Below are 18,711 nucleotides of genomic sequence, written 5' to 3'. Positions count from 1 at the left end.
CATGATTAAAATGCCAAGAGCAAAAGACAAAGAGAGAATCTTAAAAGCAGCAAGAGAAAAACAGTCAGTTACCTACAAGGGAATATCCATACAACTGTCAGCGGATTTCTCAACAGAAACTTTGCAGGCCAGAAGGGAGTGGCAAGAAATATTCAAAGTGATGAATACCAAGAACCTACAACCAAGATTACTTTACCCAGCAAAGCTATCATTCAGAATTGAAGGTCAGATAAAGAGCTTGACAGATAAGGAAAAGCTAAAGGAGTTCATCACCACCAAACCAGTATTATATGAAATGCTGAAAGGTATCCTTTAAGAAGAGGAAGAAGAAGAAAAAGGTAAAGATACAAATTATGAACAACAAATACACATCTATCAACAAGTGAATCTAAAAATCAAGTGAATAAATAATCTGATGAACAGAATGAACTGGTGAATATAATAGAATCAGGGGCATAGAAAGGGAGTGGACTATTCTCGAGGGGGGAAGGGGTATGGGGGGTGCAGGAAGAGACTGGACAAAAATCATACACCTATGGATGAGGACAGTGGGGGGAGGGTAAGGGCAGAGGGTGGGGTGGGAACCAGGTGGAGGGGAGCTATGGGGGAAAAAAGAGGAACAAATGTAATAATCTGAACAATAAAGATTTAATTAAAAAAATAATAAATAAAAAAATAAACATATCCTTGATGAGGATGAAAAAATAAGACATACCATATCAAAAATGATACTTAAACTATGAAATTTATTAAATATAATCAATTAATTAAGTGCTGATTTTCCAGGTATGTGCATATGTGGTGTTTTTGTATTCGGTGAAGATGGACTTGTAAAAAATACACATTTCCGCAATGATGCTTCATTTGGATCCCTGGCACCATTTACGAATGGCCACTCCAGCACTACTGGCTACTACGCAGAGTGCGCCACCCACCGTCCACCACGTTGGTATATCATGCAGGAAAATAACCTGAAAGATAAAAGCAAAAACCACATCCATGGTCTTCATTAGTGCTACTAGCCCAGCTTCTTCTATCTGAAGGGCTTTGGTGAGAAACACCTGACCCGCCAAACCAAACAGCCCAATTAGTAGGAGAAAGAGCCTGTCTATCCCACAGTTCGGCATCCTCCACATTCCTAATACAGAGAGGATGATGACGGTCTCCATGAGGCCAACCAGTACATAAAACCAGATGGGCAAAAAGTAATCCACAGATTTCCCCATTTTTCTGAGGATAACGAGAGTCAAGGCATTAGATACGGCATGTCCAAGTGCTGCCAACGTGCCCTTCACGTGATCTGAATAGCTTCTAGTCATCTTCACAGTGTTGGAACCAAACACAAATGGTGGCCTCACAATGAGGATCACTCCGGTGATGGCGAATGTGGTGAAGAGAACATTCCAAAGGCTGTATTTTTCCTTGAGAAATATGCAAGCAAATATAGACGTAAACACTGGACAGCTAAACGCGATAACCATGGCATCGGCGAGGGATGTTGCCTGGAAAGCGTAGTATAAAAGGATCATGGCAGTAGAACCGAGGACTCCTCCGAGAATGAGGAAGATTCGTAGATCTTTTGGGCCTATAAACCCAGTTCTGGAAATTCAAATGAAGGAATGTATATTAAACGAAACTTGCTATTTGTTTTTAAACTATAATCTTATATAATAAAAGGCTAATGTGCAAATCGACCAAACGGTGGAATGACTGGTCGCTATGACGCACACTGACCACCAGGGTGCAGACACTCAATGCAGGAGCTGCCCCCTGGTGGTCAGTGCGCTCCCACAGGGGGAGTGCTGCTCAGCCAGAAGCTGGACTCATGGCTGACTAGCGCACCAGCGGTGATGGGAGCCTCTCATGCCTCTGCGACAGTGCTAAGGGCCTAAGGCGGCAGTCGGACATCCCCCGAGGTTTCCCAGACTGCGAGAGGGTGCAGTCCGGGCTGAGGGACCCCCTCCTCAGTGCACAAATATCGCGCTCCGGGCCTCTAGTTTTTAATAAAGTAATATTTTAGAAGTCTTAGCTATCAAAAATAGGGGAATAGCAAATTAAATATGATAATGTCCACAACTATTATATCCCTTTAAAAAATGTTTTGTAAGTATAGCTAATGACATTAAAGTGTTCACAGTATAAGCAAAAATAATACAAGAGAACTACATAAACAGTATCATTATACTTAAGTAAATACAGATGTATTTTTCCTTTTTTCTTATGTTAGATATTATTTGCTACATGTATATACAGGGTGTCCCCCAAAATGTATACACACTTTGAATAATTATAAAGGCGGTGTTTATTAAAATACATTTCATTTTCAAAATGTAACAAAAATCAGCTGTTAAAGTATTAATACAGTGCTGTGGCTGACCAGCAGACCCCGAGTGACAGATGAACAGATTGATCTGACACAAGTTTCTGTGAAAGAGAGGCTAAGGGACTATTTTACTTTAGAAGTAAAAGCAGTCCCATTTGCCTGCCTTGCTGGGGTCCAGCCCCAGCGATCCAGGGGTTCCCAAAGGTGTGGACGGAGTCGGCGATGAATGAAGGACACGGAGACAGCGTTCAGATGATCAGCATAGCCAGGTTCTCTCTTTATTCTCCTGTTACATCTGTATTTATAACATTTGATCCTATAAGCATGCCTCTATAGTCACATCATGAAATGTTTTGGGTCCTCCCTCGACCTTCTACAGTTCCTTGTTTCATGTCCATAGTTTCTTATCTGACCTTTGCCAAAAATCTTATCTCTATCTAGCTCTGTTGATTTTAATCCTATCCATTCTATTGCAAAGGTTGGGGCTAGTTTGTTATCTCCATTCCAAGGTCACTACTCAACTGCTCTACTATTAAGCTACAAGGAAGTAACTGAAGGAGATTATCCCAAGTAACGGTTATGTCCTTTTAGCCTTGCTGATGGTCTTCCTTGGGACTGCCCTGCGTCGGCGGGTTTTCAGGGGCATAGGCTTTGGTGGTTTCTCTGGTGGGCAGACCCCTGGGGATGTGGGCCTAGCAAGTCCCAAATGTATTGCCAACAGTCTTAGTCTAAGTTCTTCATAAGTAGTACACAGTATTTCTGTAACACTAGGGGGTTTTACTGATTTATTCCCTTCCTTAGTCCCGCTAATTCCTAACTCCAGGGAAATATCCCCACCCGGGGAAACAACCTTTCTCGGGGAGGTGGCCCTGGTTAGAACACATAGCGCTAAGAAGGGGAGCAAACATATTAAGAACAGTATGCCAGGTCCCTTGAAACATATGCTGTGCAGATGTTTCTTCCCTGCAGCAACTGTGTCAAGCAACAAGGATGGACTGGCCTCTGGCACTGCCTCATTGGCTTTTTATTGTAATAACAGTTTGAACTAAAATTAACCTCTAGATACAATCAGTAGGGTAAGTATCCTTGAGAAAGTATGCTTCTACAAGGTCAGGTCTTTAAAGAGTAAACATAGAGATTCTAGCAAAGCACTCTGGGAGATCGGACTTCTTTGGAAAAGTCAAGATAGGGGCTGTCACCTTTGGCAAGGTCCCCTCAAAGGCCCCCAACCTTTCGGAGAATCCTTTTTACAGACATTCCAACCAAGTCCCGTGCTTCCCCAGATCTCCCCCCTTTTTGTTTTGCTGGCTGCAGAAGACAGAGGGAGGTGGTGAAACTTTCTGCTTTGGAAGGCTGGGGTCTGAGAAGCACATTCACTGCTCGAATTCTGATTTTGTAGACTACCTATATATATATAAAAGGCTAATATGCAAAGTGTCCCCTTGGGAGTCCGACCAGGAGTTCAATCACTCACTATTATGTACGCTGACCACCAGGGGCAGCGTGGAATGAAGGAAGGCCCCGATTGGCCCTAATCACCAGGCCTAGGGACCCTACCCATGCACGAATTTCATGCACCAGGCCTCTAGTAAGAAAAATAAAGATAATTACAATGACAGTTAATGGTTAGTCTGATCAGGTACCAATTGATTTTAGGAAACCATGTGGTGAGGTCTATCCATTCTAATTGCTCCTTTACCATATTCTAAGCAATGGTCTGTTTTCCATGTTTATTGATAGCAAATAAGAATTCTTTAATTTGCCTTTGCAACATGTTTACTTTTTCAGTAAGGTTATTATGAAAGACTTCCCATAGATGCTTTTTAACATCAATCCAATGATGGTGACTACTGTTCCATTTCAAAGGTGTGACACATATGTGCTTATGCTCCTAATCACAATTAAGCACTTGCCTGTATGCTATAGTGTCCTGTCTTTTCCCTAGATATTCAATGGCTACCTCTATTGCCTGTAGTCTAGCTGATATTTTTTGACCTATATATGCTGTTGTATAGTGAATTCCCTAGTTATATCATAGGCCATATGGTCTACAAATGTAGCCACCTGCATAGACTCAGAAAGGGCCATCACAGTGATGCTGGCAGTTATAAGAATAACGACAGCCAAAATAATGGCTGCAATGACCATTCCCAAAAATCTTTTGGGCCATAATTGACTCAATGCTCTTTCTAAGACTTCGATAGCTGATGAGCCTTGCCATTTCCTGGTGAGATTAACAGGTATCAGGATTTCTGCTTGTCTTCTAAGTCCATAATAGTGCTGATGTTCAATGAAGTAATATTCAGAGTGGTAATACAGGATGTAAAATAAGCTTCCTTTTTAACCTGTATTAGAAAAGATGAACTATGGTTTATTAGTAGATCGGGGCCCATAACAAAGACATAGGGGTAGGTGGTGCAAATCGGGCTATTGTCAGTATGATTATTAATAAAAGTTATACTATACTGGCTAGAGAGTTCTGGTAGTCACTGTGCCATGCCATGATAGAGTTCAATCCGACGAGCTGGAATCCACAGCAGCCCTGTGGGGGTAGAAACACATGCATATCCTCTCCCCCATGTTAATATTTCATTGGGTCCTTGAGTCCCATATTCCCCCTTTTTTGTTTTACTAGTATGTTTTTTAATGTTGAATGGGCATACTAAATAATGGCCTGCCCCTGTGGATTGTAAGGGATTCCTGTGGAATGCTGGATGGACTAAGTCCTGTAAAAGGTGGCAAAGGCATGGCTGCTATAAGCAGGCCTACTGTTAGTTTTTATCTTGGTTAATATAGCTATAATTGGAAATAGGTCTTACTGAATTTAAAGAAATGTATTGCTACTTATTAAAAATTGCTAAATTTTGGAGGGACAGGTAGGGAGAGAAATATGTAATTTACTAAACTGCTTTAAAAATGCTTTCTTATATCTGAAAAACAAAAAGTTTAAGAATTAGCAATACTTTCAACAAAAGTTACAAAAATATATAATTATTTTTTTATTTATTCAGCTTTGTAATAAAATTGTTTCTTTTGATTTTTCTTGCTAGTATTTCTATAGATCTAGGTACTTTATAGAATAATGTAAATGACACAGAATTTTGTTCTTTTTGCAAAATATAATATTCTATATTATAATTTATAACAATTAGTTATAAATGAAAGCATATTAGAAATTATTTAATGTGCATATAAATAGAATATAATTATTATTATTTTTATTTGACAGAGCTTCCCATATATCTTAAGTATAAAATTTCCTTTATAAGGATAGAAAGCAAATCTTAAAATTTAAATCCTGGGAAGGTAGTCAAATATATTATTATATATAATTACTATTATTATTTTAAATATATTTTATTGATTTTTTAAAGAGAGGAAGGGAGAGGAAGAGGTATAGAGAGTTGAAACATCGATGAGAAAGAAACATCGATTCACCTGCCTCCTGCACACTCCCTACTGGGGATGTGCCACAATCAAGGTACATGCCCTTGACTGGAATCAAAGCTGGGACCCTTCAGTCCACAGGCCAACGCTCTATCCACTGAGCCAAACTGGTTAGGGCTATTATTATTATTAAACAGTATTAAGTAATTTATTTATTTAAAGTAATCAGGTTCCTGATTAACATAACAGAATTATTTTAGTAATATATATAAAACCTTTGCTTCTTAGGCAAAAATATTTTAATAATCTATACTAATAAAAGGGTAATATGCCAATTAGACCAGGAGACCTTCTGGGAGACCGGGTGGAGAAGGCAGTTGGGGGTCATGAGGCTGGCAGGGGAAGGCAGTTGGGGCCATGAGGCTGGCCTGGGAGGGCAGCTGGGGTCAAGCAGGCCGGCGGGGGGCGGGGGGCAGTTGGGGGGCAAGCAGGCCGGCAGGCAGGTTAGTGGTTAGGAGCCAGCGGTCCCAGATTGCGAGAGGGATGTCCAACTAAACCAGCAGTAGAACATCCCCTGAGGGGTCCCAGATTGGAGAGGGTGCAGGCCAGGCTGAGGGACATCCCCTGTGCATGAATTTCGTGCGCTGGGCCACTAGTCCTATATAATAAAAGGCTAATAGGCAAATAGACTGAACAGCAGAACAACCGGTCGCTGTGATGCATACTGACCACCAAGGGGCAGATGCTCAATGCAGGAGCTGCCCCCTGGTGGTCAGTGCGCTCCCATAGGGGGAGCACCGCTCAGCCAGAAGCCAGACTCATGGCTGGTGAGTGCAGCGGCAACGGTGGGAGCCACTCCCGCCTCAGTGGCAGTGCTAGGATGTCTGATTATGGGCTTAGGCCTGCTCCCCCAAGGGCTCCTGTACTGTAAGAGGGCACAGGCCGAGCTGAGGGACCCTGAGGCCTCCAGTATATATATTAAACCTTTGCTACTTAAGCAAATATAGGAAAAACGATTTATTTTTCTTTTCCTTACTTTTAGAAATAGGCTTATTTTTCCAATGGAAAATATACTCACATTGTTAAGAAGTATAATAGAGATAATATGACCTTGACAACTCTTAGGAGTCTGGAGAAAGGGTGGGTGTGTATGTGGGGAGATAAGAGGTCCTGGGGTTTGTTCCCAGGACTATAGTAACTTCTGGGCCTTTAAAAGCTTTAGTGTAAAAGTACCATTTTTTTTTTCTTTACAAGGAGAGTGCTCTTTCCTTCACCCCACTGTTGCCGCTTCTGCAGCTTATTCAAGGGTATTTCTGTAGCTCTAGCCTTTTAGGAAAATACTTGGGGAGTTTAAATAATTATTTCCCATATTTTTTCTCTTTTTGAGTAGATTAACAATATGAAATTTTGTATATAGTAAGAAGAGATCTTAAAAACAGAAACAAAAAACCCTACAGTAAATGAATGAGTACTCACAAAAGGGTGGGCTGGGACACTAGCCTTGGAATTTTATTTTACATTAACCCAGTACAGTAAATGGGTTCTGAGTGGTACAAAGTCTAAACAGTAGAGGCCAAGGATTCCTTATATTCATAAAATGGTGAAGTATAAACTAAGTCCTTTAAAGATAAGAAAGCAAGTAAAAAACATTAATCAGGAACCAAGTTACATTACAGAGACAAGAACTTCTACTACCTAAGAGTTTCTAGTGGCTGATGTCTTGAGAGGGAGAGCAGGAAGGTCCCCAAGAATAAGAATTCTTGGCAGCTGCTGGGAAATTCCTGTAATCCCTATTATGAGGTCAGCCTGTTACAAGTAGCTGGGGCCCCTAGTAAAGTGAAATATGCCCTATCTTTAAACAAATTAAACTAAACAGCAAAGACACAAAACAACAATTAACAGAGACTCTATGAACAACATTTATAGGCGTGCACAACCTACAGATAAGACTTAATAAACCAGAGTCCTTTCCATGGATTTTTTAGAAGATGTCTTTTAGTGCCCGGGACTTATAGCTAGAATGTGGCTCAGAGGGCTCCCGTGTGGGGTGGCCAGTGAGCACCCATAAACAGTTTGTTGTTCACAGATCTTATTATATTCTGCTTTCCATAACAGATATTGACTGGCATCTAGAATTGTTTTGGCTAAAATCTGCCAGTCCCAAGGAGTCATGTGATAATTTTCAGACAAGGCATTAAGGAGTCCTTTTGTAAACGGACTGTTAGTCTCATTTTCTCTAACACTTTTCCTTATTTCTTTAAAGATAAAAAAAGAGCGGCTCATAAACTTTATTATCTTGTTGATTTTGTATATCTGGGCAAGTTAAAAGCTCTCCTTCTAACATGGCTTGCCTGACATAGGACCCCATAACTGAGGATCTAGTTGATGAGCTCTCCCACATCAGAGGCCGAGGATCGGGAAATATTTCTTCCAGCAGCGGGGCTTTAGGTATTACAGGTTCTGCAGGCTCTGCTTCAGGAGGAGGGGGCAGTAGTAAGTCCTGTTGCTCTGTAGGTTTTTGATCTTCAATATGAAGTGGGCATAATGCAGCTCGAACAAGAGCCCACATAGTTAATGATGATAAGGACACTCGTTTTCCCTGGGCCTGATTTCTTTTTAAATTCCTACCCACCTATTCCCAGAGGATTAAGGTCTAGTGTTCCAGCATCAGGGAACCGAGGATTATACATCAAAACAATTTTTAATAAGCTTTTTAGTTGTTATTCTGAAACAGAGGCACCACCTGCTTTTAATAACTGTTTCAGCAATGTGATATATTGCTGCTGTTCTGTGAACAACTGTTGTCCCATTATGAAACCTTTGCTGAGAAAGAATTCCCTCAAACTTGGAAATCCCAAGCGGGCTCCAATGACTTACTTCACAGTTACTTTCATTTTCTTTCTCTTTGTTTTCGAGGGTTTCGCTGCATTTGTTGCATTCCTGACCTCTTCACACAGGGGGCACCAGCTGCTGGGGCTGACCAGCAGACCCTGAGCGATGGATGAAGAGATTGCTCTGACACAGGTTTCTGTGAAAGAGAGGCTAATGGACTGTTTTTATTTTAGGAACAAATAGCCCTGATTGCCTGCCTCGTTGGCTTTTTATTGTAATAACAGTTTGAACTAAAATTAACCTCTAGATACAATCAATAGGATAAGTATCCTTAAGAAAGTATATGCTTCTACAAAGTTGGGTCTTTAAAGACTAAACATAGAGATTCTAGCAAAACACCTCGGGGGATCAGACTCGTTTGGAAAAGTCAAAGTAGGGGCTACCACCTTTGGCAAGGTCCCCTCAGAGACCCCCGACCTTTAGGAGAAGCCTCCTTATAGACATTCCAAATAAGTCCCATGCTTCCCCACAATACAGTTTTGGGGGGCACCCTGTGTATGCTTGCAAAAAAAGTCAAAGGAAAATATACTGAAATGCTCATTGTGGTTAGACCTCATTCTAGTATAGTAATTTTCCTTCTTTATATTTATTTTTCACATGTTTTCTATTAAATATATAAATATGTGAAAGCGTGTTACTTTCATAATAAGTATAATTTCAAGATTTAGCTGCCCCATATAAGAAAACCTGGTCCTCGACGTTGTGCATTCTTATGAGTTTTTCTATAAAAGCGGTGCCAATGCCACATGTTCTTTAAGTCATTGGATGTGAGACAACTTTTCACTGTTCTCTTTAGGAAAAGAGTTAAAACACACTGAAAAAGAACCTGCAGCATTCAGTATGTATAATAATTGCCATCAAAGTTTTTCCAATTAAATATTTGCTAAACAGAGTCCTGTGTTAGTTCCTGGCTAGGTGCATCTTGCTGATCTGTGTTGGGGCTGGACATCTTTAGGGCAGCATGTAGGCCAGACATGGGGACCCTGGGTCTCTGGAGTCAGAAATGAAAGTATGGTCACCTTTGGTCCATACTTTGAGAAGCTAGGAATCTTCCTCAATAGTGAAATTTGAAATGGGTCAAACTAAATTATCACCAAGGATTTCAGAAAATTTTTCTAGTGCCTTCCCCTGACAATACTTTTATTCCAAAATGGGGAAGATGATTGGGTTCCCATCCGAAGTCTACTGCCACACTTAGAAATGTCTGAAGTCTTACCGACATTTCCTAAAATATTATGACTTGTCCACACTTACACAGGAATTTCTGACAATATCGATCTTAGCAAATTTTAACCTTTTTCACCAAATCCTTAGTATATGGACTGAAGAGGCATACTTTAAACCTGAGGGGGGGGGGTGGGGGAGCAGAATTCACATGAATGAAGAAGATGGGATGGACCATCTATAAATCCACCCTATAAAATGGATTTCCTTGCCCTAACCGGTTTGGCTCAGTGGATAGAGCATCAGCCTGCAGACTCAAGGGTCCCAGGTTCGATTCTGGCCAGGGGCATGTACCTGGGTTGCGGACACATACGTAGTGGGCAGTGTGCAGGAGGCAGCTGATCGATGTTTTTCACTCATCGATGTTTCTAACTCTCTATCCCTCTCCCTTCCTCTCTGTAAAAATGTCAATAAAATATATTTTTTAAAAAAATGGATTTCCTTTAACTCGCTGAAGAATCATCCTTCACCTACAAGTCAATACTATATTTTTTACAAAACACTCTGCTCTATAATAAGTTCCATTTGATTCTTGTAACCACAGGCAGGTAGAGGATAAATGTCATTCCCTTCAGTTTACAGATGAGGACACTGAATATGGAAAGCAGTTAAAAAGCCCCTCCTCAAGATTACCTTTCCCCTTTCCCACAGCACCTCACACCTAAATATTACTATGGTAGCCTTCTGTCTGCCCTTGTAGCAGAGCAACCTGTTCTACCTAAAGAAACCTCTGACACTGGGAGAGGACACTACCACGTCCTCTTGTTTACTTTTTCTTCCAAATACTAAGAAGGGAAGGTGGTACACGATGAGAGGAATTATACTAGGAGAGTTTTGTTCTCAAAATGAGGGTGGAGAATAACTGAATCTCTTTCTCCCCCTCTGCTGGGCATGTTGTGTGTGCTTATGAGCATCTTATTTAGGTGGGATTCTTGTGACTTTTCAGTAATCAGAGCCAAAGGGTGTAGGGACTAGCAAATCTATGAGAGGGATTAAAGCAGATACTATAAGTAAATTTGGGCAGGTCAAAAGATTTACAACCGTTTATTATCTACTTTGCAGTTAAGAAATACTTACTTTCTGTATATCAAGCAAGGGATAACGACTAACATTTGGAACACACATCGGAATGCACTAATTTCTACAGCATGGAGGTCTTGCACTTTTTTAACAAATAAAAAAGCCACTGATAAAAGGAAGGCAGACAATAATGTGTAAAACAAGCCAAGTCCACGACAGGGTGCTTTCTTCTTGGCTTCTGAAAAAGATTAAATTCTGGTTAGTCCTTACTTCCTTTATCATTTTCACTTAGAAATTGAGAAAAATGGGACAGTGTTAATGGCTAACAAGCTGCAAATATTACCTCCTAAGCATGTCTATTTTTTGGATCGGAAACATTTTTCCCACCAAAAATGAAGAACCATAGACGAAGGAAACAAATTAAACCTGTGTTTTCTGAAATGCAATGTCACCCTATAAAATACAATTTCCTTTAACTCCCTGAAGAATCACCCCCTCACCGACAAGTCAAAAAGAAGTAAAGACAGTAGAGAAATCTTTTAAGAAATGCTTGTCAAGATGGCTAGAGAAAATGCTTCCAAATGATGTTTTATATCATCTCACTGGTGAACTGTGCTTTATGAAGAAAGTGATCTTTCCTGGAAAGCAGTTTATAACTGTGTTCTGTGGCTACTTGTTGATGAGCTGACTTCCTCCACAGCCTGCAAGCTCCTCCAGGGCTGGGGCCTCAGCTGTCTTGTTCAGGCCCGGCACATGGAAGACCCTCAATAGTTGCTAATGAAAGGATGTGAGAGAATCATGGAAAGATGCAGAGGGTAAAACCACGGCAACAGCATGATTTAGGAAGGCTCTGTCTTTTGTTATTTTGAACCATTAGTCAAATCTTTATTTAAACCTCCCATGGTTTACAATGTATCTTTCATTTAGAGCATAAACTCTTCCAGGGCAAGGGGAGGGAGGCTATCTACCCTTCTGACCCCAAAGTGCGTTTTTTTTCCTTTTTTAATCCTCACCCAAGGATATTGATGAAAGTGAGAGGAGAAGGAAAGAGAGAGGGGAAGGGGCAGGGGGGGGGGGGAGGAGAGGGAGAGGGAGAGAGAGAGAAGCATCAGTGTGAAAGAGAAACATCATTTGTTCAGTTGTCTCCCATACACACCCTGACAAGGGATTGAACCAGCAGCCTAGGTATGTGCCCTGACCGGAAATCAAACCCACAACCTTTTGGTGTATGGGAGGATGCTCCAACCAACTGAGCCACCCGGCCAGGGCCCGAAGTGCTTTTTAAATACATTTTAAAATTAGAATTGTCATCTAATACCAACTACCTGGTTGACCTGAGCCAGGACACTTTTGCTTTCTCCAGGCCATCAAGTATTCAATCTCTTAATGACAGCCTGACTGAGCATTAAACTTCTGTTTAGCCACTTCCTCTGTCTTAGTTGCCTAAAACAGGAGTAGAACCTTCTTTCAATCTCACCCCCTGGCATTCAGGAGAGCAAAATGGAGTAGAGTGAGCAGAGAACTCCCTAAAAGACCACACCTGAACGCTCACACACAAAAAGGAGAGAATAAGAAGTAAACATACTGGCTCTCATTTGCTAAGAGCACACAGGGCTAAAGGATGTGTGGGGACATGGAACTTGTAGTAAAACCAGGATCACCATTCCATCTAGGAATGTACAATGTATTCTTCCATTGTAGAATGGTATTACATAATGATGTGTGTGTGTGTGTGTGTGTGTGTGTATTAAAATGTCATTCCATTGCCGAAACCGGTTTGGCTCGGTGGATAGAGTGTCAGCCTGCGGACTGAAAGTGCCCAGGTTCGATTCTGGTCAAGGGCATGTGCCTGGGTTGCGGGCACATCCCCAGTGGGAGATGTGCAGAAGGCAGCTGATCGATGTTTCTCTCTCATCGATGTTTCTGACTCTCTATCTCTCTCCCTTCCTCTCTGTAAAAAATCAATAAAATATATTAAAAAATAAAATAAAATGTCCTTCCATTATAAAGGCAAACACCAGGTAATATATTTCAAGATCCTAGTGTTAGATAGCTATCTTTGCCCACATGTGACACATTTACAAAGTGTGATGATGCAGTCTTCCTGGTGGCATTCTACAGCCTGACCTTCGCAGTAACACATGCCATGCTGGTCAGAGGCTTCACCTCTTCCTGTTCTAGGTACACAGCTGCAGAGAATGATTGAGCTGTCATCTTACAGATTTTATGTTGTCTAAGTGTCAGAATCTCCACATTCTGTTCTGTAAGCATGTGCTCAGATACTGCAGAAACAAGCTACACATACCTACTCAGCCCATGAGAAGGAAGCTTTAGAAGACTGCTAAGTTAAGCACCACTCATACATGTTTTGGCTGCAGTCAGCCTTAGAATTTAGCCTCTGAAATTTCAGAGTTCAAGTCCAAATAAAATAGTTTTTCTTCAAAGAAACCCAACCCATACATAGAACCTACACCCTTAGACAGAACAGAATGAGATCAAGGGCAGAAAACATCTCCCTGGTCTATATTTAAAGGATCTTCTGCAACCTAAACTTCTCGATTTCTCTCCAGGAATATTTTAACATGCTATTTTAACTCTTTGAAAACTTAATTTCACACCCCTGGCTCTGATTATCTTTTCCTTAAAACACTTTTACTCACATATTTTCTTGCCTATAAACTCTTAAGGCCCATGCTTCCCAATGGGGACAGGACAGTTGGTACAAGGCCTTGCTGAACTTGATTATTTGTTAATGGGGGTGAGAACTGGCTCTACACAGGCAACCCTCAGTCTCTTACTGAATAATAACTTCAATACTCTGTCAATGGAGATGAGCAAGAGTAGCATAATCCACAGACATCTGCTTATGCAATAAGCTTCAAGTTCATATCCTACTATAAGCATTTCTATTAATTTGGTGACTCTAAATACCTCAAATTAATTGGCCATAGTGCAGTTTCGTGTGAGAAGAAAACAGAAAAGTTGCTCAATTCTCTAATCTCTGCTTTAAACTGGTGATTTGCAATCTTGGTTGGGAATGAGAACCAACTAGTAACTTTTTAATTAAATAAAAAAGCTTTATTGTTGAAACTATTACATATGTCCCCTTTTTTCCCTATTGACCCCTTCTAGCCTGCCCTCCCCCCACACTCACCACAGGCTTTCGCCATACTATCAACTGTGTCCATGGGTTATGCATATATGCATACAAGTTATTTGGCTGATCTCTTCCCACCCACCCCACCCTAAAACTTTAATTCCCAAGCCTGCCCCAGACCTATTGAAGCAGGATCTCCGTAAACTGTACAAAGCTCTATTGGCTAGAGAATCACTGCTAAGGAACTCATTCCTTCCAGGGGAATGTAAGGCACAGGCCCAAGACAGCTTCTTGCTTCAGTCTAAGATCCACACAGCCCCTCAAGAAAATAAATAGATGTCTTAGGGTAGCTGTATGTTGTCCTTGAAGGTTATCCAAGAATGTAAGAAACATTGGTAACAGTTTCAACCTGAAGTTGAAAATGAGCTTTGTTGAGATAACCAGTTCAATCAAGAGGCTAAAATGATACTGTCACAAAGTTCAGTGACAACAGTACTGTGGTTTAAAGTGTTTCTGTGGCAATCCTGTTTCTGGAACATCATCTGGTCCCCTTTTAATAACTATTGCTAAACCTTATTGTTATCAACTTTCTTTGAGGTTATAAGAGCCCACGCATTCTAAGTGCAATCACTTATATTGGTCTGTCATTTTGCCATGTGCCGCCTGAGTGAACAGTATTCCTGTTCCATTCACAAACAGGGGAAAGGTTTAAGAGTTTGCAAAGCCTGACTCAGCATTCCCTCAGAATGACATTTAGCCATAGGGTGACAAGGTGAGGAACTGACCTCTTCAAGGTCTGCACATTCTGGTCGACCCCGCTTGGGGTAACTCCTGCTCTAGAGAGAGGCTCTACCATGCATAAAAGAATAGAATTCTGTTCATTTCTGTTAGAGTTTAGGACAAAAATGGAGCAAGAGTCATTTTCCGGGAGTTTATCTCTAAATTGGAGAAAGGGCATACAGAGAGGAAGGAAGCTGGGGTGCAGTAAGAGACACAGAAATCCCGAGTCACACTTAGGGGAGGTGACCCAGAAGACGAGGTGGTGCAGACTGTGTAACTGTGTCTTGAAAGGGCATTTGCTTATTTCCCTCTTCTTCCAAGCAGCTGCTCCAAGTGGGTGTTGGAGTTCAAGGAGAAACGTGCTTGACGCTGAAACGTGCTTGACGCTAATAGAAAGAGCCCTGGGCTAGGTTTCTGACAAGCTGGTGCTGCAGAGACCTACGCCAGATCTTCATAAAAACAAAACAAACCCAAAAGCCCAAGCCCTCACCTTCCTGGGCCTCACTTTCATTTGTCAAAGTAAGGCGTTGCAGGAGATCATGGGTTTCTCCCATGGGTCCTTCCTTGGTTTGGGGGACGAGTCCGTGAACCCCTTAACCACATCAGTAAGATGGTACCTCTGCCTTCTTGTGCATTCATTGTTAACAAGTCCTCCTAACCCCAACTCTGCCTTCCCAAGATTCTGGGACAAACATTTTTTACACTCGCATGTTTTTCAACTTCCTCTTCGGGGTACACCGTTTACCACCGAGATCAGTTTTCATGGTTAGCTTCCTCCCAGCCCGGCAGGCTGTGGGATGGCCTTTCTCGCTGACCACCCAACCTCCGACCTCGGCCGGGAGCGCCCAACTGCAATCTGACTCCACCGACTGGCCCGCAACACTTTAATTATAGGAACAGTTTAACAGTTTTAGAATCCCCAAAGGGTTCCAAACAATCAGAAACTTTCTCGGGCTTCGCGCAGGGCACTTCTGCTGTGCTGCCCCCAGGTGACAGCTCCCGGGATCCCGGGGCTCTGGGCAGGGGAGAGTAGGGGGTCGTGGTCCGCAATGAGCCCCACGCTAGCGCCCGCCCGGCCCCCCAAGGGCGAGACCGGCGCCACGGCCCGCACCCGCACTCACCGGGCTGCGCGCGCGAACCGCACAGCCAGGAGCGGCACCCGCACCAGCTGGGACCCGGGGTTTCCACGGCCTCCGCCGGCTCTTCCCTCGCGTCCGACGAGGACCGGGATGTGTCGGCTGTGAGCGGCAGCCCGGGCTCCCGCAGGTCGGCGACCCCGGTGCTGCCGAGGGGCCGCATTGCGCGGCGGGCGGCGATCTCCCAGCGGCCGGCGCAGCGTCTGGCGCGGAGCTCGGCTGCCTGGCTCTTCCGGCGGCGGGGCGGGGGCGCGCCTGCGCGCGCGGCCCTCCCGTGCCCGGGCCGGGGTAGGGCTGTCCTTCGCCGCCCTCGCACCTCCAGCTCCCTACCCTCCTGTGCCGCTGGAGGTCGGCCAACTCTCTGATGGGGCTTCTTGGCCACAGCTGACCTGAAGGCGTCCACCCCTCTGCTGCGGTCTGGCTAGACTGGCCAGAGGTTTGGAGTCATCTTTCCCAGGCACACTGGACCCCTTCTCTTGGGCAGGCCTTCAGGAGGTCAGGAGACTGGGACCCGTTTACTTATTGGCGTGGCCCATAATCACCTCTGGAAGCTTTGTCAAGTCCCGTTTTATCTAGGGCTCATTGCCACGGAGGGTAGAATTTTACTGGTTCTAGATCTTGAAAAGGGGATAGGGGATTAGCGCATAACCATAAGGAAAATATATCTATAGGACTGGGGTAGAACCATTTATATGTTCTTTGTAACACTAGGCATTCGTTATGGGTCCTTCTGTTGTAGGCAGTTAGACGTGAGGAGGATGGGCCAGGTACAGAAGAAGGTCACCAGGATGGAAAGCCTTAGGTGCCTAGCAAGGGACAGTCCATTGTAGGGTTGCCCCACGGGTAACTTTGTCCTTCCCTAGCATATCACTGGTCATGGGGTTTTCGTTCCCTGACCTTTCCTCCCTGGTGATAACGTCTAGGCCTATTGTATTTCAGCTCCCCCATACCTGTAATAGTCATTTTGCATACCCATTCTTTTTAAAAAAATATATTAATTTTTTACAGAGAGGAAGGGAGAGTGATAGAGAGTTAGAAACATCGATGAGAGAGAAACATTGATCAGCTGCCTCCTGCACACCTCCCACTGGGGATGTGCCTGCAACCAAGGTACATGCCCTTGACCAGAATCGAACCTGGGACCCTTCAGTCCACAGACCTATGCTCTATCCACTGAACCAAACTGGTTAGGGCTTGCATACCCATTCTTATTCCTTTTGCCTACCTCCCTGTGTAATGTTTGTGCTACCTCATATAAGCAGCTGGCATATGGAGGGTGGGGGTTGCAGAGCAGATTTTTGTGGATGACCTGCTGCTCTCCCATACTCTCCCGTGACTCTGGCTTCTCTGAGGCCTTGCCATGCTCAGCATATTATCCCAGGGTCTTCAGTTTACTAGATCTGTTTTTGTAACATTCTTTTCCCAGAGATTACGATGATTAGCCTGGTCCAAAAACGCACTACTTTCCATCCAAAGGAGACTCAAGAGGAACGGAAAAGAGAGTTAATAAGCAGGAAACAGCTAGGGTTGGTTCCCTGTTTGCTACAGTTCTCTGGTGACCACAGGGAGGCCTCCTGTATTTGGATGAAAATGGTCTTTCTAGTTGAAAGCTTTCCATGAATTCTATATGTCAATCATTATGCTAACACTACTCTTCCTTTCTTTTTTTAAGTTTCCTTTTCAGTTTTATTGAGAAACTAGAGGCTTGGTGCATGAAATTCGTCCATGGGGAGGATCCCCCTCAGCCCAGCCTGCACTCTCTCCAATCCGGGACCCCTTGGGGGATGTCTGACTGCCAGTTTAGGCCCAATCCCAGGGATAGGACCTAACCCGGCAGTTGGACATCCCTCTCACAATCCTGGACCTCTGGCTCCTAAACGCTCACCTTCTTGCCTGCCTGGTTGCCCCTACCTTCCCCCCCTCCCCTCATGGCCCCCAGCTGGCTGGTTGCCCCAAGCAGCCTGCTGTTTAGTTTGGTCGTCCCTCACTAACCCCCCTACCAGCCTGGTCACCCCACGCAGCCTGCTTGTTCAGTCGTTGGGTTGTCCCTCACTAACCCCCCTGCTGGCCTGGTTGTAGGCAGCCATCTTGTGAAGGCGTGATGGTCAATTTGCATATTACCTCTTTATTATCTAAGATAATTAACACGTATAAGGTTAAGGTGTACAGCGTGATGGTTTGATTTGCATATATTGTGAAATTATTACCATAATACATTTAGTGAACATCAACCATCTCATATAGATACAATAAAAAGGAAAAAATTTTCTTATGATAAGAACTATTGGGATCTACTCTATTAACAGCTTCCTTATGTATCACACAGCAGTGTTAGCTATAGTCATGTTGTACATTACATTTCTAGTACTTACTTATAACTGGAAGTTTGTACCTTTTGACCCCCTTCCTCCAATTACCCCTCCCCCACCCTCACCTAACCACAAATTTGACCTCTTTTTCTATGAGTTTGGTGGGTTTTTGTTGCTGTTTAAAATTCATTGAAATCTTTTCTCCATTGGGTACTTATAATTTAGCCTTAATTCCTAAGATGATTTTGCTTTTTCTTTCCTGAGTTCTACCATTGGTTGATAAATTTATCTATCATCTATCTATCGCTTTGTTCATTTCTGTTCTTGAATTTTTAATTTCCAACTTCAGGTGTTTTTTCATATTCCAAATGCTTGTTTTAAGATATTAATCCCATTTGGAATTTTGTGTTTTGTGGTTGTTTTTTGCTAAGAATTTTCTCCAGCTAAGATGCTTTGATTCTCATTTTTTCCTCTCTTAGTGTAGCTTCCTGTGGCTTTGTGATGGTTCTTTTTTTTTTTTTTTAAAAAAATATACTTTATTGA

General features: G+C 42.9%; 1 protein-coding gene across 1 annotated transcript; it reads right to left on the bottom strand.

Annotated features, from left to right (window-relative positions):
- Positions 1–633: 633 nt before the first annotated feature.
- SLC35G1 (solute carrier family 35 member G1) lies at positions 634–16,041 on the bottom strand. The gene is made up of 3 exons (XM_081105122.1): positions 15,845–16,041; positions 10,904–11,084; positions 634–1,599 (listed from the first exon to the last, which is right to left on the bottom strand). Exons 1-3 carry the CDS (start codon positions 16,020–16,022, stop codon positions 861–863), a joined length of 1,098 nt encoding a protein of 365 aa, XP_080961248.1. The 5' UTR covers positions 16,023–16,041; the 3' UTR covers positions 634–860.
- Between the last annotated feature and the right edge of the window lie 2,670 nt (positions 16,042–18,711).

Source organism: Myotis nattereri, assembly GCF_964212035.1.
Source record: "Myotis nattereri genome assembly, chromosome: 13".
NCBI classification, from domain to species: Eukaryota; Metazoa; Chordata; class Mammalia; order Chiroptera; family Vespertilionidae; genus Myotis; species Myotis nattereri.
Note: the sequence above shows the minus strand (reverse complement) of the source record. Positions and strands in the feature narration are given on the sequence as shown.

Bases quoted from the DNA above. Each gene is read 5' to 3' on its own strand.
- SLC35G1 (XM_081105122.1), bottom strand. From the start codon at position 16,022: ATGCGGCCCCTCGGCAGCACCGGGGTCGCCGACCTGCGGGAGCCCGGG. The intron at 11,085-15,844 runs GTGAGTGCGGGT...AATCTTTTTCAG, and splicing joins CGGTTCGCGCGCGCAGCCCG to AAGCCAAGAAGAAAGCACCC. The intron at 1,600-10,903 runs GTAAGTATTTCT...TTGAATTTCCAG, and splicing joins CCTTGCTTGATATACAGAAA to AACTGGGTTTATAGGCCCAA.